Source organism: Aplysia californica, unplaced genomic scaffold, assembly GCF_000002075.1.
Source record: "Aplysia californica isolate F4 #8 unplaced genomic scaffold, AplCal3.0 scaffold00013, whole genome shotgun sequence".
NCBI lineage: Eukaryota > Metazoa > Mollusca > Gastropoda > Aplysiida > Aplysiidae > Aplysia > Aplysia californica.
Window position 1 is genome coordinate 2776984 of NW_004797283.1, and position 21682 is coordinate 2798665.

A 21682-nucleotide genomic window follows, 5' to 3' on the forward strand; every position below is an offset into this window, starting at 1 on the left:
AGGGGGTGGGGGCAGAAAGTAGAAATGAAAGCAGACAACAGAACATTGCTAGAGAGCAGGAAAGGAGGTGAAAGGAGACAATTTTAGAGAAGAAAATGTTTCGGTCGCTACCCGAATTCGAACCCGGGACCTTTGAATGAGAGGCCAACACCTTAACCTCTAGGCCACGAGAGCCCCCTGTCTCTCTCTGTCTCTCTCACTCTGTTTGCTCCTTCTTTCCTATAACACATCTCGTCGTCCTTACTTTCACTCCTTATTTTCTTTGTTACTTTCTAATAATACTTATTTATCTTTGGCACTTATATGATCTATTTTTGGGGTGGTTGGAGGGTGCTCTGGTGTGGTTTGTTCCTTCTTTCCTATCAAACATCTATTGTCCTTATTTCTCCTCCTTTTTTGTGTTTGATACTCCCTTGTAACACATCTAATCTTCTTCACTTATAATATGACCTTATTGTGTTGCAAGCACTGTAAAACTCTTACGAGAACGAAACAAATTACCAATTTTTGTTGCTTCTGCTGTAAAACTTTTGCTAAAACAAGGCACCAGTGGAAGTGTTTTACCCCAGAAATAATTTTTAGTGACCATTGTCATATAGGTGCGGTTTTCTTTACTCCCAAAAAACAAAGAAGAGTATAAGTGTGGGTGGTTGGCAGGCACTCTGTTTTGGTCTGCTCCTTATTTCCTATTAAACATGTATGGTCTTTATCTCTTCTCCTTTTTTGTGTTTGTTACTCTGTTGTAACACTCTAATCTTCGGTATTTATATAACCTAATTGTGTTGCAAGTGCTGTACAACTCTTACTAAAACTAACTAATAACAAAGAAGCCTACATATGTATTTTTCTCTCTTCTTTTCACAGCAAGTTCGTGGACCATGAGCGGATGCGAAGGTGTCTGGTGCGAGAGCTGAAAACTGTACTGGGCCTGTCCGGAGTCAGCTCTGTGTCCTCTGTCTTCTTTGGTGGAGGTAAGTTTGTTTTTTTATCATAGTTATGATAGTAACTAGCTGGGCACCCTTTCGATGAAAGGAATGATCGGTGCATGAACATCAACTGAAAGTCATTGGCCTACAATTTTTACACTCTACTGGAATGGAGCAATAAATCTTGAGATATGCAAAAAATATGAAGGTCTAAAAGAGAAATATAGATTGATTCTCTATTCCGCTTTCGTGGGTGTACACTCCAGAATTTCAAAGGTGTACACGATTAGGGAACGGAAATTTCACTTGTTTACAATGGCGTCTTAGAAGACGGACTTTCCCAAGATTAGATCTTAACGAAACTAATGAAAAACTGAAAATTAAACAACAGTGACTTCAGGCTCATCAATAAAACTGTACACCCTTTAAATGATTCTGAACCACCATTAATTTTGTCAAATTAGAAAGTTAAGTGGTTGGGAAGTTTTCGGCGGCCAACGTCACGAATTTTTACAAATATAACATGTATTAATAATAATAATAATAATAATAATAATGATCTTAGTATAGTAATAATGAACAGCATTTATGCTCTGCATCTCCATTTTCTGAAAAATGCTCAGTGCGCATTTCAGTCATCATAAATACTTGACAGGAATTATTTACACATTATGTCTCTGTTTGTTTTTTATCCTTGTTATTTAATTTTTGTTAAGACCCACTCCCTTTGTTGAAAAACTATGTTGCCAGTGTTTACTTTACTCGATATAGATAGAGAGAGATATATGTCTTTGCTGTATAGTATTGCCTGGTTGCCATAGTTGTGATATAGACCATAACTATGACAAATTTTTTCTTGTATGGTTGCATCTTTTGTTTTGAAAGCTGATTTAGTTTATGACAATGAAGTGGTATATTGTAATTCCAGGAACACCGAGTCTCGCAGAACCGAGAACAATAGAGTCGGTGTTGACCGCAGTGAGGCAAACAACGGCAATGGCCGAAGATGCAGAGGTCAGTATGGAGGTCAACCCTACAGCCCTGGAGATTGACAAACTCAAGTAAGAGCAAATTTTAATGTCAACATCTAATGAAATGTGTTCTAAAACATGGTCTATTTTTATCTTTTAAGTGCAAGCTAGATTACAAAAATCTCATGTTATTGATTGTAACGATTTCTCTGACTTAGATTTGTGTCGTTGTACAGCAAGTCAACTCCAGCACTAAGTACTAAGGCTTTGCTGTCTGTTACTTTTTTATTTCAGAGAATTTCACCTTGCTGGAGTGAACCGAGTGTCCATTGGGGTTCAAACCTTGGACGGAAGAGGTTTGGCCATCCTTGGCCGAGATCATTCAGCACAGGATAGTCTGAGGTATTTCTCTACACTTCTTTTCCGGGTTTAGTTTGCTCCTTTTAGATAACTTACGTGTGATAGTGAATCAAATCGACAAATGTTTCTAAACTCTTCCACGTTCCGTTGTGATTTTTATGAAATTTGATTACAATTAAATGGATGGCATTTTTATGGTACAATTTCCCACTCAACACCTAGCTCTTTGCGCTTTACAATCTTATTACTAAAATATTAGTGAGTAGTTCTGCTGCTGCTCTAATTTAGAGGTTATCTGTAAATGTAAAGAGTTATGATATCACCAAAAAAGAAATTCATAAGAGGATGCTCTTTTCTGAGAAGCAGTCTACATCCTCCTATATGGTCTAAATTGTTATAAAGAAGGGCGTAAGACATTTACTTTTAATATTACCATTATTATTACGTGTGATTATCAGCAAAACATCAAATCCTTCAAAGAAATTTAAACTGTGAAATGTCTTAAATTTCTAAGGTGCTTGGAGGCTGCTAAAAAGCTGTTCCCAAACCAGGTGTCTGTTGATTTAATATTTGGCTGGCCGGGTCAAGATGTGGAGATGTGGCAACGAGAACTGAACCACGTGAGTGGTAGTGTTTGCCTCTGTCTGTCTGTTTGTCTGTCTCTCCCTTTGTCTGTCTGTCTGTCTGTCTGTCTGTCTGTCTGTCTGTCTGTCTGTCCATCCTTCTGTCGTTTGTCTGTCTGTCTGTCTTTCTTTCTGTCTGTCTGCCTGTCTGTCTGTCTCTCCCTCTGTCTGTCTGTCTGTCCGTCCGTCTGTCTGTCCGTCCGGCTGTCTGTCTCTCCCAGCTGACTGTTACTATTTCTATTTCAAGTGTCTACTTATCTACCTACCAATATTTTTAAATTTCTTACTGTCTGTCCATCTAATTCTATCATCTGTCCATCAGTCTCTTTCTCTCTTTTTCTCTTTATCTTTAGCTGTCTACCTATCTGCTTATCTCTCTTTCTGCCTGTCTATATATATCTATTCATCTTTCTGTTTGTCTACCAGTCTGTCTCTCCATCTATTGGTATTTCTGTCTATCAGTTGATGTACAGTGCAGTCTCTCTACAACGACCTTCGATATAACAACGTCCTCTGTATAGCGACATGGTGCCCAGGTCCCGATTTTGTATTTATATTGATAATACTCTTGGTTGCCTCTCTGTAACGACGTTTTTTTCCTGGTCCCGTCGATGTCGTTATAGAGAAGCTGCACTGTACAATCAAACCTGCTCTCTGTAACTCTAACATCCACCTGTCCAAGACAATCCCCTGTACAACCAAAACTTCCCACATCCCCCTTTACATTTTTCTACATTATGATGACATTGTTCAAAAGGACCACCTGTTTAAGAATACTGAGATGCCAACTTTTCTCTTTGACGACGGGTAGTTGTCTTGAACAGGTGCTAGAGCAGGTTCCACTGTATAATATATATATATATATATATATATATATATATATATATATATATATATATATATAATATAATAATTTAACATAATATTATTATGATAATATATGATATAAGATAATGTGCATATGATATGATATGATATGATATTTGGTGGGTTTTTTAGTAGAGGTTTTAGAGCGCTCACAAGAGTGTGACAAACATACAAAATAAGTAGAGGAAAAATTATGATATGATATGATATGATATATGATCTGGTATGGTATCATGGTAGGGTAGGATATGTTATAATATGATATGATATAATTTTATTTGATTTTAAATGTAATGTAATACAACATGATATAATACAGTAGATTGTAATGTAATGTGACATTATATGGCGTAACATAACATAATATAATATAATCTGTATTATGTACTGTGTGTCATACAGATTCTCGGTGTGTGTGACAAGCACATCTCACTGTACCAGCTGACACTGGAGCGAGGGACGCAGCTCTTTAAACTTGTGCAGTCAGGGCAAGCAGTGAGTTCCTCTGGGGGGGGGGGGGGACTTTTGGCAGCATTTGAGAAACTTCTTTGTCATGTTTTAGTTCTAGACTCTTCACTCCTAGCTGCCCAAAATGGGTTGCTCGTGAGATAGGACTTACGAGTGTGTGTTCATCTTTGAAAGCGTAAAGTATAATAATATTTATTGAGTACGTGTATTGGCAGTGTGTTAGTTTAGTAAGAGTTTTACGGCTCTCTCAACCTCATAAGGTCACATGATCACGCGAAACATGAGTTGGTTGCATTCACATTTTACAGCACGGCTTAATTTTGGTCAATATTTCAATTAAAATGTTATAAGTTCTTGTTTAAAAATTCTTAGTAGGCAGTGTATTGATAGAATGTATGTTTTTGTTGGATAGGCATGTTTTTTGTTTTTGTTTTTTTGGGGGTGGGGTTTTTTTGCTGCATTGTTTTATTAGTGTAGTGTTCTCCACCTAAGAACCTGTTTTTACTGTGTACCCTATGTCTTCTTTCCTTTCTTTTCAAAATTATTTTTCTCAGGGTGGCTGAAAGGGCTGCTTTAGTTTTAATACTAGGTTATTTGTCAGTTGTCACTCGTCTGCTAAAATGAATCTGCGTCCAAAATTTCTCATGCTCTTTTCTCAAGATTGTATATCTGTTGAATTGAATATGACAATCTTGCATTCTCCCTTTGCTTTATTATCCCGCTACCATAGCTGTTCCGCGGGTGGTTGGCGGGTGCTCTGGTGTGGTGTGCTCCTTTGTTCCTATCAAATATCTGTCGTCCTGATCTCTCCTTCTTCTTTTTTATGTTTGTTACTCTCTTATAACATCTCGAATTTTCGGCACTTATATGACCTTTTTGTGTTGCAAGTGCCGTAAAACTCTTACTTTAAAAAAAAATAAAAAAAAATAGCTGTTCTTTCGTCTGCCCCCAGAGTGTTCCTAATGACCAACACATGGAGGAGATGTACCTGCAAGCTGTTCAAGTGAGAAGTGGCAGTTTTTCTATAGACAATGAAAATTACAATGCAATGACAGTCTTTACTCATCTCTCGGGGAGAAATTTGTCTTGGTCGTTTACAACCAACTGACATAGACACAATTTGTCATAGGTTTAAAGTGTAATTTTTCTGTTACAGTACAGAGTTTTTACTGCGTGTATTTGCTTGCCGACAAGATGCTAAATGAAGGAACTCCCACCTGGGAGCTACAGTGAAGTTCGCTTAAACGGAACACACTTGATCTGAAAACAGCGTTAAACTGAAAGAAAATGTGAGGCAGCGTGGTGGAATCAGGCTCTCGTAAATTTTTGGGCATGTAGAGTTATTGGTATCATCTTAAAGCTTGTTCACTTGTCTTTATTTGGATTTTAAAAATATCCATTTATCTTGAATACAAGTCGAGATATTTGCGAAAGAAGGAGGTGGGGGTCATCTGTTTTCAGAGGGAAAATAAGTGAGAAAATGCCGTCAAAAGATAGTTATTTCCTTAGCTTAAGAGTCCGTGGTAACTGAAAATTGAATCAATGTTTTTCAGAAAAATCCACACAGAAATTAGTTCTTTAATAGGCATGAAAGGTGTTGAGCCAAAAACAAAAATTTGATAAAAATTCACAAACCTGCGGAAAAAAGCAAGTTTCTTCATTTTGATTATTTTGACGAGAGCCTGATTCCACCACGCTGCCTCACAAATAGATTTTTTTTCGCCACAAGTTGGACAATCTCTCTAAACCAAAAACAGGGCTAAACTGATGACAATCCAGCAGTCCGCACTATTTCAGTTTATTCCACTGCACATTTTCATGAAAGAAAAGACTATAATATAAGATGAAAAGGAATGGTGGTGATAGTGCTTCTGCCCCGAGCACTGCTGTTACAATTATCATCTATTTGTACTCAGTAATAGAAAATTCACCCTAGTTGTCTTTATTTCAAGAAACGTTCATCACGACATGCGGAACTTGAAGTGATTGTTGACATGACTGAACATTTTTTGCTGCTTTTTACAGTGGTTGTAGACTGTTTTTTTAGATTTTTAAGATCTAATTAAATATTTACATTGCTACGGTATTTCATATTTTGACTGCCTCTGTTTTTATTATTTTGACAGATTTTGGCTGACAACGGATTTGAAAGATATGAAGTCTCTAATTTTGCCAGAGAGGTGAGATAAATTGTATGTCTAAATAAAGGAACGATACTGTGTGTTTGTTGTTCATTAATGCTATTAAAAACAGGTTAAAAACTGCTGTTTCTGTCTGTCTGTCTGTCTGCCTTACCTTTTCCAAGCCATAAATGACCATTATCGTGTAGATGTTGTGCTTCTCTTTACTCAAACAAACTCAAACTGAAATTTCGAAAAGAATGGTTATCTTAATTAAGTGAACTTGGCTCAAATGGTGTTGAAGCGATGAAGAAAACTCATATTTAAGCAAGGCATGACAATTATTTTATCAATTTTCCGCCTTCCCTCTTATATTGGTCAAAGATTTTTAAAAAACCACTTTTTTATCTGAAAATAATTAACTCAAGAATTAATTTTAATACTAATGTTCTCTGCATGTAGGACTACCGGTACTTCTTTGTGACTTTATTGTTCCCCTTGTCTTGTCTCCCCAGGGCTGCTATGGTCAACACAATTTGTCTTACTGGACCGGTCGGCCGTACATTGGCATTGGACCAGGTGGTTTAGCTGTGCTCTGCTTTCTGTTATTTAACTAGCTTTTTACCTATATATATATATATATATATATATATATATATATATATATATATATATATGTTTTTACAAAACCAAACAAACTTTTTTGGATTTGTTTCTCCTGAGGCTGCAAAGTTCCGAAGCAGAAGTATTCTCTTCACCATGACTTTAGATAGAAGGGTGAAAGTGAAAGCTTAGTAGCTTCCGAATCAATAGCAACATCCATTACAACAGGGCCTATAAAATTCTTTTTTTTAATTCTATGACAAAATTATCATAATTATAATAACAATGATTAGTGATGCTAACGGTGTTGGTACTTTGCGGAAAGTTTATTCATTTACAATTTACCTTCATGTCACTTGTATTGGTGTTGTAATTGTTAGGATCTTTGCCAGTGTATGCAGTAGGCATGAGCTAGCTACATTCCCGAATGGGAACGTTTTTATCAAGTGGCTCTATCTGTCTGCTGAGATGTTTTATCCTACTCAGACCGAGTTGGCCCGTTTGTCTAATTTGAGTCAACGGGGGCTTAAAACCGTACAAGTTCAGTTCACCATATAGAAAAAATAATGCAACCGATTGTTTCAAACAATAATCTATGGTTTTAAATTCTCGTGTACTCAACATCGCCAGGAGCCCATGGCAGATTCAGGCCAGGCGACCGACAGCTGCATGAGGCTCGAGTCCAGACGTTGGAGCCACCTGACTGGATGTGGGAGGTGGAAAAATTTGGGCACGCCACCAGAAAAGCTACACCTCTGTCTGTCATACAACAGTGAGTAACCTTTGAGCTTCTTCTTTAGCTTGGCTACTTTATTGATTTTGAAAATTGATCTTTTTGTTGTAGGTGTATGTTATCTTAGTCATCCCAGCTACAAAGGCTGTCAACTGTCATGATATTTTTTTAAAAATTGGAATAGCTTTTGTTTAGGTACCAGTAGCATTTTTCCATACTTCATTACTTAACTGTTTAAGAATGATGAAAATTACTTTGTTGTGCTTAGTTGTGTCTTCTTATCCTTAGATTTTCAATAGCTCTAAAATTGTACACCCCCCGGGGCGGTGCCACGGACTGTAGTGTCTTTAGGCCATTCCCAAAGGGGGGACATTTCTCGTTCAAGCATAGTAGAATTGTAAATGGGCTGATTCATGTCACGCTCATAACTGTGCCTGATCTACAACAGGGAACTGCTGCTTTTTTTTTCCTGATCCTTACTATTGTCATTTTCCTCTACTTCTTTTGTATGTTTGTCACTCTCTTGTGACCTGCTATTTTAGGGTGCCTTTATAGTCGAAGCAGACCTTGTGCTGTTGAAGATAGAGAGGTGAGCAGTCTAAGTCTGATTCCCTGTAAAGATTTCTCTGTTGACACCCACCCCTTGGCACTCATATGAGTCATGACCTTATGCAGTTGCGAGTGCCGTAAAACCCTCTACTATAAAAAAAAATATATAAAATTTTTAAAAAATTGTACGAACTTGCAGTCTTTTGTCTTGTATGTTCCAGTGATTGCATTTTTGTCTCCATGAACACTCATACTCATAAGGGCAGGATGACAACAGTTATTTCACCTCTTTGATAATTTATTTTTTTTATCTTCAGACTGGAGGAACTTTTGATTGTTGGCCTGCGGACAAAATGGGGCATCTCCAACCAGGTAATGATATTTGAGTGATGTAGTTGTTGAGAGCAGGGATGTTGCTTCCTGAAACAATGAACAATGAAATTGTAGAGCTGTTGTCCACTTTGTCTTTTGGTTTCTTTTTCCAAGGGTAACAGTAACAATACTCTCAACAAGCTCAACCTTAAATCTCTTTCCAAGGGTAACAGTAACAATACTTTCAACAAGCTCTACTTTAAATCTCTTTCCAGGGGTAACAGTAACAATACTTTCAACAAGCTCAACCTTAAATCTTTTTCCAAGGGTAACAGTAACAATACTTTCAACAAGCTCAACCTTAAATCTTTTTCCAAGGGTAAATTCAACAAGCTCTACTTTAAATCTCTTTCCAGGGGTAACAGTAACAATACTTTCAACAAGCTCAACCTTAAATCTTTTTCCAAGGGTAACAGTAACAATACTTTCAACAAGCTCAACCTTAAATCTTTTTCCAAGGGTAACAGTAACAATACTTTCAACAAGCTGAACCTTACAAATTGAGCCCTCACTTGTAATGTCTATTTCAGTACTTGTTAATTGCATTATGAACTTCTATTGTATGCCTTCACTTCTTGTGGTTCTGAGGTTGAAACAAACTTAACAAAACCTACATGGGTGGGTGGTTAGCGGATGCTCTGGTATGGTCTGCTCCTTCTTTCCTATCAATGATCAAACATCTATCGTCCTTATCTCCCCTTCTTCTTTTTTATGTTTGTTACTCTCTTGTAACACCTTTAGCTCATATGACCTTATGCAGTTGGGAGCGTCGTAAAACCTCTACTAAAACTAAAAACCTACATAGAGGTTTGAGGGTAGGGGGGTTAAAAATAAACCTTTACTGGTAGAATGGGACCCACAAATGTCTGAGCTCAGATGTACTGTGAGACGATTACAGTGATGTATCGTCTCTGCCTTCTTTATGCCAGAGTTTCCTTTTCTTTACTGTTCATACCGGGCCATGCGCTTCACCTTCAAAGCGATCTTTTTATTTTTATGTTGAGAAGAACATCGTACCCATGAAAACAAACACAAGGGCAAATGGTGACAGTTGTCGACATTATTGCTATTCTGTACCCAAGGCAGATGGCAACAGATTGAAAATCAGGCATAAAAAAAATTTACTGTCTCTTTGTGAGGCAGAAAAGAAAGAAATCCTGATCACATTTCAATAATTGACTTCTAAATTTTCCTCTCATGCTAATTGCAAACTAAATCCGTATACCGTCTCGGATTTGCTGTTATGATTTGCCAATGGTTATCCCACCTTTCTTACTATAAATGCATAATGTTTGTTCTGTACATTTGATACGTGTTAGTAAACGGGGTTTTTTTTGCAATGGTTTGCTTTTTTCCTCCAGATGTGGCAGTCAGTTAGCCCTGAGACTAACATGATGGAAATACTTGCAGAGTCAATGGAAATTCAGCAGCATTTTCAAAATGGCTTATTAGAGTTGGACAAAATGTAAGTTCATTTTTATAAATTATACGTATCTTTTGTACACTTACCAAAATAGGAGTGAGTATTGCTTTGTTCCTGAAAGTTTTTTGCCCTTGTTGTTCCATTATCTCAAGATCTTGCTTTCCACTTTTTCCCGACTTTTGACTATTTTAGCCATGGTGCAGTTTCAAATTCAAAATAGGGTCCAAAAAGGATCTTATTTCACAGAGTAACCCCCCCCCCCCCACTTCTTAACTCACTGCCTACCAACCATATTTCCACTGCCATCTCCTGAGTGAGTACCAACCATGTATGTTAAAAACCACTGTGACCCAACTGACGCGAATATAGCTGTGGTGAGAACACTATAACTTACTCTAAGATAACTTCTGAAAATGAAACCGCAGGGGGAACGGTAAAGGTAGGCAGTAGTAAAAACAGAACTTTGACCGCAGCACAATATGTGGCATGGGTTGGCAGTGAGTTAATATAGGCTTAAGTGATGTCTTTCACCTGTATTGTTCAGACTTTCCTCTTTCTACCATTTACAGAGGCCTGCGAGCTACGAGTGCAGGGATGAATGTACTGGACAGTATTTTGCCAGACTTGCTGAATGCCCTGGACTCACACCACACAGCACATACCTCACCGTTCGCCCAGGACCCAACGTGACAGTTACTTGAGTTAGCAGCACATAGTTCACATAGCTCACCACTAGCCCAGGACCCGACGTGACAGTTAGCAGCACATAGTTCACATACCTCACCACTAGCCCAGGACCCAACGTGACAGTTAGCAGCACATTCGCCGTTTTTATCTGGCTGTGTTCATATTGACTCTTTAACTTTTAACGACCAAACTTGTCATTCTGCTGCATCAATCTCTGCTAAAATGTCAAATTGCCACTTCTTCCCAATTCATATGAATCTGCATATTATATTATGAATGGGATATTTTGCCTGAAATAAATGAGCATTGGTTAAATCCCACACAAGCAGCTGTCCTCTGGTTTTCAAACTTTACCAAATTCAACAGGTTAGAGAGGGGCCACTGACTGTAGTGTCTTTAGGCCATTCCCAAAGGGGGGACATTTTTCGTTCAAGCATAGTAGAATTGTAAATGGGCTGACTCATGTCACGCTCATAACGGTGCCTGATCTACAATAGGGAACTGCTGCTTTTTCTTTCCTGATCCTTACTATTGTCATTTTTCCTCTACTTCTTTTGTATGTTTGTCACTCCCTTGTGACCTGCTATTTTGGGGTGCCTCGATAGTCGATGCAGACCTTGTGCTATTGAAGCAAGAGAGGTGAGCAGTCTAAGTCTGATTCCCTGTGTAAAGACTTCTCTGTTGACACCCACCCCTTGGCGCTCATATGACCTTATGCAGTTGCGAGCGCCGTAAAACCCTCTACTATAAAAAAAAAAAAGAAAAAGTGACAAGACCCAAGCTCCGTATGCCTTTTCTTCTAAACACAAATGCACAATTACAGCTGACCCTCAAATATCAAATTGTAAACAGAAGAGAAGGGGAAAAACGGAATGCTTGGATACTATTGCAATTTCTAATTTTGAGAAAGCATGCAACAACACAGCTTTCAGTTCATCAAATAGGAATTTATTTTACAAAAATCCAGAAGGAACATAAAAGCTGACAAAAGTGAAAAGCATCTGAAAGGAATATATGCATCTGGACACTTGTACCAACAACATTGATGGTGAAACCGTTGACTCCTGAAAAGTTTGTTTTTCAAGAGGCAGAAAAACTCTCAGACTCCATTTCTCACACAAATTCATGGAACTTGACAGTTTTTTTCAGATCTTTATTTTTTAGGATTCAAAGACAACAATGCATTGCTTCACAAAACGTGGAAAATTGAATTATGTTGGGGGGAGGAAAAATGCGTGCCAGTGCCTTTAACAGTCCACCGCAATGTTTCTGTTCTACTCAACAGTCCACCACCAGACCAGTCTGACAACTATTTCATTTGACAGTCCTCTAGTCTACAATACACAATACGAGACATTTTCTTCTTGTATTTCATTTATAACAACTGTCATAATATAAGAGCTGTATTAACCCACAGAACCCGTAGCGGACTCTATTTCGCTCTAATATACTATACGGCTGGTTCACCAGTGCAAGAACTTTGTTTACCTCATTCCAAGGTGGAAACATTGTAAGATAGCGAACAAGAAGAAAAGAGAATTTCCTCAAGGGACTACATAACTCTGAGTATTGGGCGACTTTTGGTACCTTTCTCTAGGCGCACACACATATAGTCACCGTAGACTGTCAAGTGGACCTACACCAAAAAATCTTACACTGGGACCAGGACCATTCCCATTGAGGGAATTATTAAAGGGAGAGCTTATTAGAGCTACTAACACTAACACTAACAAATTAATTCTTGAGATCAAAATCAAATTTGCCAGCTCTGAGGAATGAACACGTACAACAAGCCATTTCACCACATTCTCACGAACAAACAGCTACACTGCCGTCAGCTGACAAAACGCCTTTTTTTGCTTCACAGCAGTTTCGAGAAAAAGAGGGGGTTTTTTGTCGGCATAACCATTTAAAAATAGAGTGATTTTGACATTTGAATTCTAATTTATTCAAAAACTAGTCACAGTTTCACAATGATTTTTTTCCACACAAATAGGGTAACTGATCAGGCTTCCGATTTAGCAAATATAAAAAATGTTGGTACTAAAATGAAAAAATTGGTTTTATCAGCTTATGGCAGCACAGGCTTGCCAACTTTTTCAAAAGCCAACTAGGGACACTTAACCCTTTGCCGTCACATCTCGCCGATTGGCGATGTGTACCACCCACTTTCTTTGGATTTTCTCCAAAATGCCTTTGATAGCAAGGGTTTTCACTATATGAGCCTTGTGATGGCAAAGTGTTAATGTTATAATATAACTTAAGATTACAAAACAACAAACAAAATCAAATAAAGTGAGACTGGTTTCCCCAACTGCCGAATCCTGGACAATCCTGGGAAATTCAGGACAGTTGGCAAGCCTGCATCTAGTTGTGTGTGACAGGCTCTCGCCACTCACCAGTCAGACAAGCAAAACTTTTTCTGCCTCCCAAAAACACGTCATGAAAATATTTTTAAATGCAAACATTTTACGCATGACAAAATATAGGCTAAACAGCCCAGTATGAAACCAGACCTATTCTTACAATTGTGTCAAAATGTTTCTGCATTCTTTCATTGTTTATCACAATTGGTAGTCTCTTCTCTCTTCTGTTTCTCTCCACACATATATATATATATAGCAATTTCTTTTATTTCTCTTTCTCTCCTTCTTTTCACAAACATGTACTTCTTGTAAGCTCAATAAAATGCTTCCTTTCTGTCTGAGCTCAGGTCCCAGTCAGTCTTCTGCATATGCATTGGTTCTTCCTTCCTCCCTCCTTTGCTCAGTCACTCTCTCAATTAATATTTTATTTTAAATTAAATTAAATTCTCTCTCTCTCTCTCTCTCTCTCTCTCTCTCTCTCTCTCTCTCTCTCTCAACGCACACACACACATGTACTCAATGTACCCGCTGCGTCAATCCAAATGTTCATGTCACAGTGTGCATAGCCTTAAAAAAATTAGGCCTTCAAGATCACAATTTTTTTTTCAGCTTTGCGAATTTTTTTACATCATTCCGACGCCGCTCTATAATTTTTTTCTGTTTTGCTTTTGTAGCAACTCACGCCACGCATAACCCCGCTTTATTCTTTTTACTACACCCTACCCTAATATCACTATCCGTTCCTTACAGCACCCCTATCTTTTATCTCTATCTATCTCCCTATTTATCATCCACCACCTCACTTCCCTCCCTTCTTCCTTATCTCCTTCCCCATCTCTCTCTCACTCCTTCCTCCCCCCCCCCTCCCTCTCTATACCCCACCACCTCCTCCTCCTCTACTCTATATGCTGATGCTCCTGCCACAACACCCGTAGTCGTGTGATAAGCCCCTGTCCGTAGTGACTGCACACAAACCCGTAGCCCGAGCACGACAACACGAAGGCCCAGGCCAGCCACAGCAGCCAGTCCCGCCCCCGCACCGCTGTACTGGGCAGGGGGCCGAAGTAGTCAAACGGCTCCACCGTCACAGACACGTTGGGCTCCATTCCTGACAGAACAGACAAGGAAAAAGTTTATGTTGAAAAGTCGAGTTGGAAGATTTTTTAAAAAAAATTTTTGAGATGGATAGACAGTCAAGTTAAAGCTTCTTTTTCTATTTTTTCGATGGATAGAAATTACCAATGAATTAATTTGAAGCTATATGTTTCATTACTTAGGAATTGGGGGGGGGGAGGGGGGTGTGTGTTGTTGCTGCAGTGCAATAAAATAGAAAAAGACGTAAAAAAGTTCATCAAAACATCCATCTGTGAGCAGATGAAACTGATCAACTCAAGATCTCCCTGAAAAACTTACGTCCAGGGCTTTAAATTTAAACCTTTTAAATAGGTCCACTTAAACTAAAACAGGTTTAATTTAATCCGAAAAAATCAATAAATTGAAAGAAAATAAGTCCTCCCTTTTTTTTTCTACTTGAGAACCTCTCTAATCTGAAAACACGACTGAACTGGAAAAAAATCCAGCAGTCCCGCAGATTTCATTTTCAGCTGTGGAAACCTATTTTCTGCTACAAAAGCACATGATAACATATCAGTGCAGTCTTAAATTTTTATGCAAACATTAATAGTTGTTTTTTTTGTTTGTTTGTTTTTTTAATTTAAAAAGGGTTATTGACACCTTGTACCATTTTACCAAAGTAAATTTTGTGTCACTTTTAAGAGATTAACACTTAAAGTTAAAGTACACTACAGAGAGGAACTAAGGTATCGCTAACAGTGATCACACTGCAGTCAGTTTAGCAACAAAACCCCAACCTTTGCCCATAACTCAATCACTCACGAATGAGCATACTGTAAGCCTACTTCATTTCTAGGGTGCTCTCGAAAAAGTACAGGTAGTTGGTGCGTGCTCCGGTGTGGTTTGCTCCTCTTTTCTTATCAAATGTCTATGGTCCTAATATCTCCTTTTCTTTGCATGTTACTCTCTACCAACACCTCTAATCTTCGACACTTGGGCCTATATGACTTGTGTTGCAAGGTGCCATAAAATATGATAAAATTCTTCTCACTAAAACTAAAGAAAATGTAGACCCAGCTTATTAATTCAAAGTCAGAGCTCCAAAGGAAATCAGCAAAGTTAATAACACTGAGCTTGTGGAAGCTTTCGCTATTAACTCCTGGCTGAGGGAAACTGATCCTGTAACAGGTGGGCATGTCTCCTTGGCAAATTGAATACATGTGAGCTCTGACACTTTTCTCCCAGGTTTTGATTACCTGGACAGACCAAGGGTCAAAATGCATTTGTCTTTCTGATAGAATTCCATTATTATATATATGACAAACATACAGTAGTATTCTGCCTGTATCCGATGAAAAACTTTACAAATAAAACATTAAGCCTTTGATTCTGGAACCAGATTTACAATAAAAATTCAAAAAAGTACTGCAATTACTTCCAGCAAATTTAAACTGTGAACATAGATTACGGAAGCCATTTTACTTTCAATTCTAGTTCTATGACGTTCACTTTTCAAGGGATTTTAGTGATCATTAGTCTGTGTGTACAACGCATATTATTTTGTACATTATGAGAATAAAAAGGAAAATGACAAAAAGCGATAGTTTTACCAAATTCAGGAACGCAACGTAATCAGCTACAGAGAGAGGGGCAAGTTTTTCGTAAGGTAGTTTCGCCAAAGATAGTACAGCCTACGGTAAGATGTTGCAGTGGCCCAATTTTGTGGGGCACGTCGACTACTAGCGGCAAGCGTGCGACAGTATGTAAACAAACACGGCGAGAGACTCGCAACGCTCATGCTGTCGGCATAGCTGGCCAGTTTTGTTCAGCGATCGGACGTTCTAATTCCAGAGGAAAAACTAAATAATTGTCTTTCCTCAGATTCCCAAAGAACGAAAAATGGAAAGACAATGTGAAATTGATTTTTTAATCTAGAGTCTAGATTCGAGCTAAACTAGAGAGATCAGAGTCCAGCTTGTAAGCTTTGTTTAGTCTCTGCATCATGCATCCTTGACTATGACCAATGCTTTGTACTCTGTACTTTGTTGTGTGTGGGTCCATTCCATTAGGTGTAGAACTAGATTCTAAATGCAAATGTTATATAGATCTATATGTTTTCTGTGTTGTAGGTTATTATGTAATTTGTTCTTTAGCACAACACAGAGAGATCAGTATTTTGCATATTAATTTGTAACTTTTTATGACGTATGGGCCATTGACCTCGAAAGTCAATAAAGCCTAATTCAATTCAATTCTCTCTCACCACACATACTCATACGCACTTGTACGCACGCACGCACACATGCACGCACACTCGCACACACACACACACACTATATGTTCTGACCACTTCTGTTCATTTTATCATCATTACGGCCACCATCACATCATCATCATCAACTCATCTTCATGTACATTACAAAAACCACCTCCACAAACATCCAGTGGGGGTGGGTGGACCAAGATTTGGGTGGGGCTTAGGTTGCTTCCACTTCTTTACTACCAAAAATCAAGCGCCATGAGCTCAACAGTGATGATTTTGCTATACTCACGGTGAGCCACGGTATTTTAGGAACAATTTAAACGAGGAGTATCAACTTTGTCTTCCATCTCTTTATTCTAAGTTAGCTCTAGATTTAGATTCTCCTGGATGGCGGGGATGAAACCGTTTCCCCTCCAAATTTTTTCTAACTAATTTTCATCTAATGAAAAAGTTGCCTTAAAAGTGGTTCGACGTGATTTATAACACTTAAATCTCAGGAGCACACACAGCACCTCAAGCATATTATTATTCCATCTATGATGAGCTGGTATCAGCTGTGGAGTCGAGGAAAATTGAAAACACCTAACAAAGGTCCAATGAGTGCATAGGGGACAGTGTCACTGGGGAAAGTGTGTCGTAAACTTTAACCCCGTTGTCAAGGCTAGGAGAGCGTGAGCCCTTAGAAAAGAGAGAGCGAGTTAATAAGACATAATATAATACTTCTTTGTTGTATTCTCTCTCTCTCTCTCTCTCTCTCTCTCTCTCTCTCTCTCTCGCTCTCTCCATTCTGCTATTGCAGCGTTCCCTGGTATATCTAATACTAATTGACACTATTTTTTTATTTCTAATAATGAATACTCCTGAAGATCCTGTCATCAATACGATCAATAATATTGCATTGGATATATTCTGGACCTAGATTTCGTGATTGTCAATGTCGAGGCCTAGATCTATATCTAGATCTAGATTTAGTAAATCATGAGCCCTATGCACCCGGTACACTAGATTTATCCTCTGATCTTATCACTCGTTACCGAAGTGAGACTATTTTTTAATCTGTTTTCCTTTTCAAATAATTTAGATCTAGATAAATTATTGAAATACGTTGATCAATACTTTAGTTTGGTAGATAGATCTATATAATTATTTAGATCTAGATTAGAATGGGCCCTAGAGTAGAATTAACTAGGACACTCTCGTATTCTACTCTATCCAACAAGCCCAGGGCCAAGCCATCGGGGATCAGTCACACGCTTGCTGGGGGCGTGGCATATTTTACGCGTGCTACGTTTTTTTTTACAGAGGGAAAGAGGGAGCTGCAGCATCTTACCGTAGGCTGTACTATCTTTGGTTTCGCCACCCGTGGATGCTTGCATCCTCTCACCCCTCCCCCCCCCCCCACATGCACAGACAAGCGGTTATTAGTTAACAACATATTTTATATCTGTAAAAGGTTGAGACTTGCCTGTGTTGTTGGTGACAAAATCTATAAAGTTGTCAAGGACTCTGCTGGAGTGGTTGAAGCGCACTGCCGAACGGGAGTGGAACAGCATCACGTTTGGAACAGCTACCGTCCCGAATCTTGCATTCAGACTAGGGGTCAAAGGTCATATGTGCAGGTTAGGACAGAATTTTTTTTTTTAGTTAAAAATAACAACATTATAATAATAATGATAATAATAATAATAAATGACATTTATATAGCGCTCAACCCTGAATAAAGTACACAGGCTCTGAGCGCTTTACAATACAGTACAACATACAACAGTAACATGAAACCTTGCGTTCTGACTAAAGAAAATTATTCCAAATATTCATCTTATTAATTTAAAAACTTTATAAAGAATGTAGTAAATAAAAAACATTCAACAACACAAAAGAACTAGGGAAAAAAAATCTCAGAGTATCTGAAAGTAAGTTTTAGATTCAGCCCACAAAAATTAGAAAGGAAAGCCTAATAACTTTTTATTCTGACAAATAAACAAAAAATAAGAAAGGAAAGCCTAATAATTTTCCATTTTGAGAAATAAACAAAGTGCTTTTTGTGACAAATAGCGCATGTTCACTGCTGTGCAACTGATACCCTTCCCCGTATCTCTTACTGGTACCGGTACCATGGTTTTTACAAGTTAATCAGAAAATCAGAATTCCCTGCCTCAGAGCAATGAACACTGGAGAGCACCAACGAAATCCCCCCCCCCCCCCCTTTCCCCTCCCCCAACCCCCTCCAAACAAAACAAAAAATATTTTTCTTAATATATATATTGTTATATATAATTATTTTATCTCATTATTTTAATTTTAAAAATGTTTTTGCTTACTAGCTAAAATGAGAAGTGTCCACTGCCAGCACATCCAGCTGAGGGTAGGCCCGGGCAAGAGCGTTGTAGTGTGGGGCTGTGCGAGCACAAAAGTGACACCAGGGGGCGTAGAACATCACCAACACACACGTCGACACTTTCTGGTTCTTGCTAAAGTTCAGAATCTCGAGGAGCTCTGTACTGTTCACAACTTTTACCTAGAGAAGGTATTCATTTTTTTTTTTTTTTTATTATAATTCTTTTGTAGATATAGTGGAATCCGCTTAACCCTATCTGTATGCCCTAGGGTCATTTTGTACCCCCGCGGTTGTATGCTTCACATTTTAGAATACTTCTAGTGCAAAGATCTCTTTGAAACTTTCAGTATTTTTCAAAAAATCATTTTGACATACTGCTATGCAAAGCTACGGATGGGATTAAGGAGTAAATTTTCTCTTTTGAAAGTGGTGGCACAGAGTTCCCCACATCGCATGGATACAACAGTAAAACATGACGTATGGATAAGGTTAAACTGTACACAGTTAATTCGAAAACATCCGTAAACTGAAAGAAAATAAAACCCCTGATTTTTTTTCTTCCAATTGAGCAACCTCTCTAAACCAAAAATCCAGTCAAACAGAAGAAAATCAGACGGCCCTGCAGATTTCAGTTCAAGCAGACTCCACTGCAGCTTTAGACAAACAGGCGTGTACAAACAAATGAATTGTACACAACTGTCAATTTGTCATTACAGAAATTTAGTTGGTCCATTTTTAAAGAAATTTTAATGATGACTTTAAGTAATAATATTTCAACAACTCAAAACAAGTATTGACATGCTTTTGTAAGTCAACTGACTAAAATTCTAATATCATTAAAACTGCACAACCATTTAGTAACATAGAGGTAACTGTACTTTTGGGACTTGAAACATAAAGAACTAGACCAACATCTTTCTTGTTGCTGCATTATGTCTTATCTGCTTTACCAATACTTATTATCTCATACACAACCTACTGGTTAATAAACACCTTACCTCTCCTGTGGTATTTTCTGAGATATTCTTTGGAGCACACTGAAATCTTGTCTTTTTCCCCGTATCTGTTCCATTCCCTGTTGAGTTATTGTCCTTGTCCAACAACTCCGTAGCTGTGGAGTTTGCCCCCGAGGGCTCGGACGAGTTACTCGCCGCCTCTTGGCTGTCGTCCGTGAACTCAGCTAAGAAGGAGGTGAAGAGTGTCCGGAACGTGTACAGGAGGGGAAAGAAGCGCTGCTTTGACCGAGGCTGCTCCTCTTCTCCATCGGTCGATTCTTGTTGGTCTTCACCGCTCACTGAGCCGCTCTCCCCAGACTCGGGAACAACCATCTGCAGCGACGGTGACACAACACTCATCTGAACGACTGTGTCACCCGGCTCCGAACCGCTTTCATTCGTAGTATCAGCTTGACCATCATCAGAGCCATCTCTCCCCTTGCATTCTTCCTCCTCACCTCCGCCATTACTCTCGTCACTTTTAGATTCACAATGATCAGGCGAACCACTCTGTGCCTGATCCCTGGCGGCATGGGGTTGGGCATCTGTTTCACTGACCGTTTCCTCACTGCTCCCAGAACGTTCATTTACACCATTTTCCTTCACATCAAGAGTCACATCATCTCTGTGACTATCTTCATCACTGAAGTCTGGTTCTTTCAGCTCAGACTTGTGCACATTCTTGTCCATGGCATCGTGCACAATGTCTCCATCACGTTCATTCTGAACTACTCCTTCACTGTGAAGCTCTGGGTCTAATCCAGCATCTTCTGAGGTCACACCATGCAAACCAAAGTCTCCGACAAGCACACAGGCACAGATCAGCTGGAGGATGGACAGGAACTTCACTGAAAGAAAAAGAAATGAAAATTAGCGTAAATTCACTACAATTGAAATTAGCAAACTTTTAAATAAAAATTCAAGGTGATCTCTACAACAGTCTATCAATTCCATGATGATTTGAGCATCTACCTATACAACGAGCACACTCTCACATTTCACCAGTTGGGAGGAGAGAAAACGTTTGTTTTCATGTTAAGGCATCAAACTGGCAACCTAATTGTTGATAAAACCCAATCCACTAACGATAGAAGGATGCAAACGTTAAAGCTCTTAGTCTTAGACACAAGTAGATGCTTCAGTATGTTATAGTTGAGAGAGAGGTATGAAAAAAAGTTTTTTTAAACTTCCTCATCCATCATTGCAGTTATAACTTAAAAGGTACAGTCAATCCTGTGTAAACTGGTCATCCATTGTCAAGGTGAAAAGTGGCCGGATAACACAAGTGGCCGGATAACATAAGGATAAGTGGCCGTCTTAGCCAGGACTTATCAAAATGAAGAAAGCAAATCATTCTCTTCTTAGGTCCAAACCGGGGCTGATTTTATGCTTAGGACTGCCATAGGGGGAATTCAACAGGGGTTTTTTTAAAGGAGGGGGGTGGAGGGGTGTAAGAAGGGATTTTTCTGTTGTTGTTGTTGCTTTGTTGGTTTGTTTGTTTTGCCTCTTTTTGGGTACAGTGGAACTCGGATTCAACGAGAGGAGATGGATTCCCCGTTTTTGTTCTTCTTTAAAATCAATAATAAATATAAAAATAACCCGGATTTAACGAGCACTTAAATCAGCAAGCTCGGATTCAACAAGGTCGCTTCCAGAGTATTTGTTCATCAAGACTTCTGGATTTTCTTCCCTGGATGTAAACAAATGGATCGTGGACTTAAACGAATGAAACAATAAGATCACCGATCTAATTTTTTACTTAAAAAACAGTTCAACACTCACTTTTGATCAAGAAATCCCTTTTGATTTCAGAACTCGTTGGATTTCAGCTTGTGTATGAGAACATCGTTATCATCACATCATTCGCGAATTTCTTGTCCCTCAAAAAATAACACTGGAGGAGATAGGTAGGCCTAGGTCTAATTATAAATATAAGAATGACCT

The 21682-nt window shown here is 38.6% G+C and overlaps 2 protein-coding genes across 6 annotated transcripts in view; one reads left to right on the forward strand and one right to left on the reverse strand.

Moving 5' to 3' along the window:
* LOC101856483 (radical S-adenosyl methionine domain-containing protein 1, mitochondrial) overlaps positions 1-11027 on the forward strand; it is a 22461-nt gene extending 11434 nt beyond the window's left edge. For 4 of the 5 annotated variants that reach the window (XM_035970777.1, XM_035970770.1, XM_005090183.3 and 1 more), the window contains exons 4-15: positions 865-971; positions 1855-1987; positions 2192-2299; positions 2772-2877; positions 4150-4242; positions 5168-5218; positions 6342-6395; positions 6851-6914; positions 7569-7710; positions 8538-8592; positions 9954-10057; positions 10585-11027. In XM_035970777.1, coding sequence (XP_035826670.1) covers positions 865-971; positions 1855-1987; positions 2192-2299; positions 2772-2877; positions 4150-4242; positions 5168-5218; positions 6342-6395; positions 6851-6914; positions 7569-7710; positions 8538-8592; positions 9954-10057; positions 10585-10705 — 1138 coding nt within the window. In that variant the 3' untranslated portion in view covers positions 10706-11027. The remainder of the gene's footprint in view (positions 1-864; positions 972-1854; positions 1988-2191; positions 2300-2771; positions 2878-4149; positions 4243-5167; positions 5219-6341; positions 6396-6850; positions 6915-7568; positions 7711-8537; positions 8593-9953; positions 10058-10584) is intronic. The other variant, XM_035970783.1, reaches the window with a different exon arrangement.
* A 2923-nt stretch (positions 11028-13950) lies between these two features.
* On the reverse strand, positions 13951-21673 carry LOC101857161 (thioredoxin domain-containing protein 15). Its single transcript, XM_005090185.3, has 5 exons — positions 21521-21673; positions 19742-20586; positions 18727-18923; positions 17871-17998; positions 13951-14176 (listed from the first exon to the last, which is right to left on the reverse strand). Coding segments are annotated over exons 1-5 (1383 nt in total). The 5' UTR covers positions 21522-21673; the 3' UTR covers positions 13951-13964.
* Between the last annotated feature and the right edge of the window lie 9 nt (positions 21674-21682).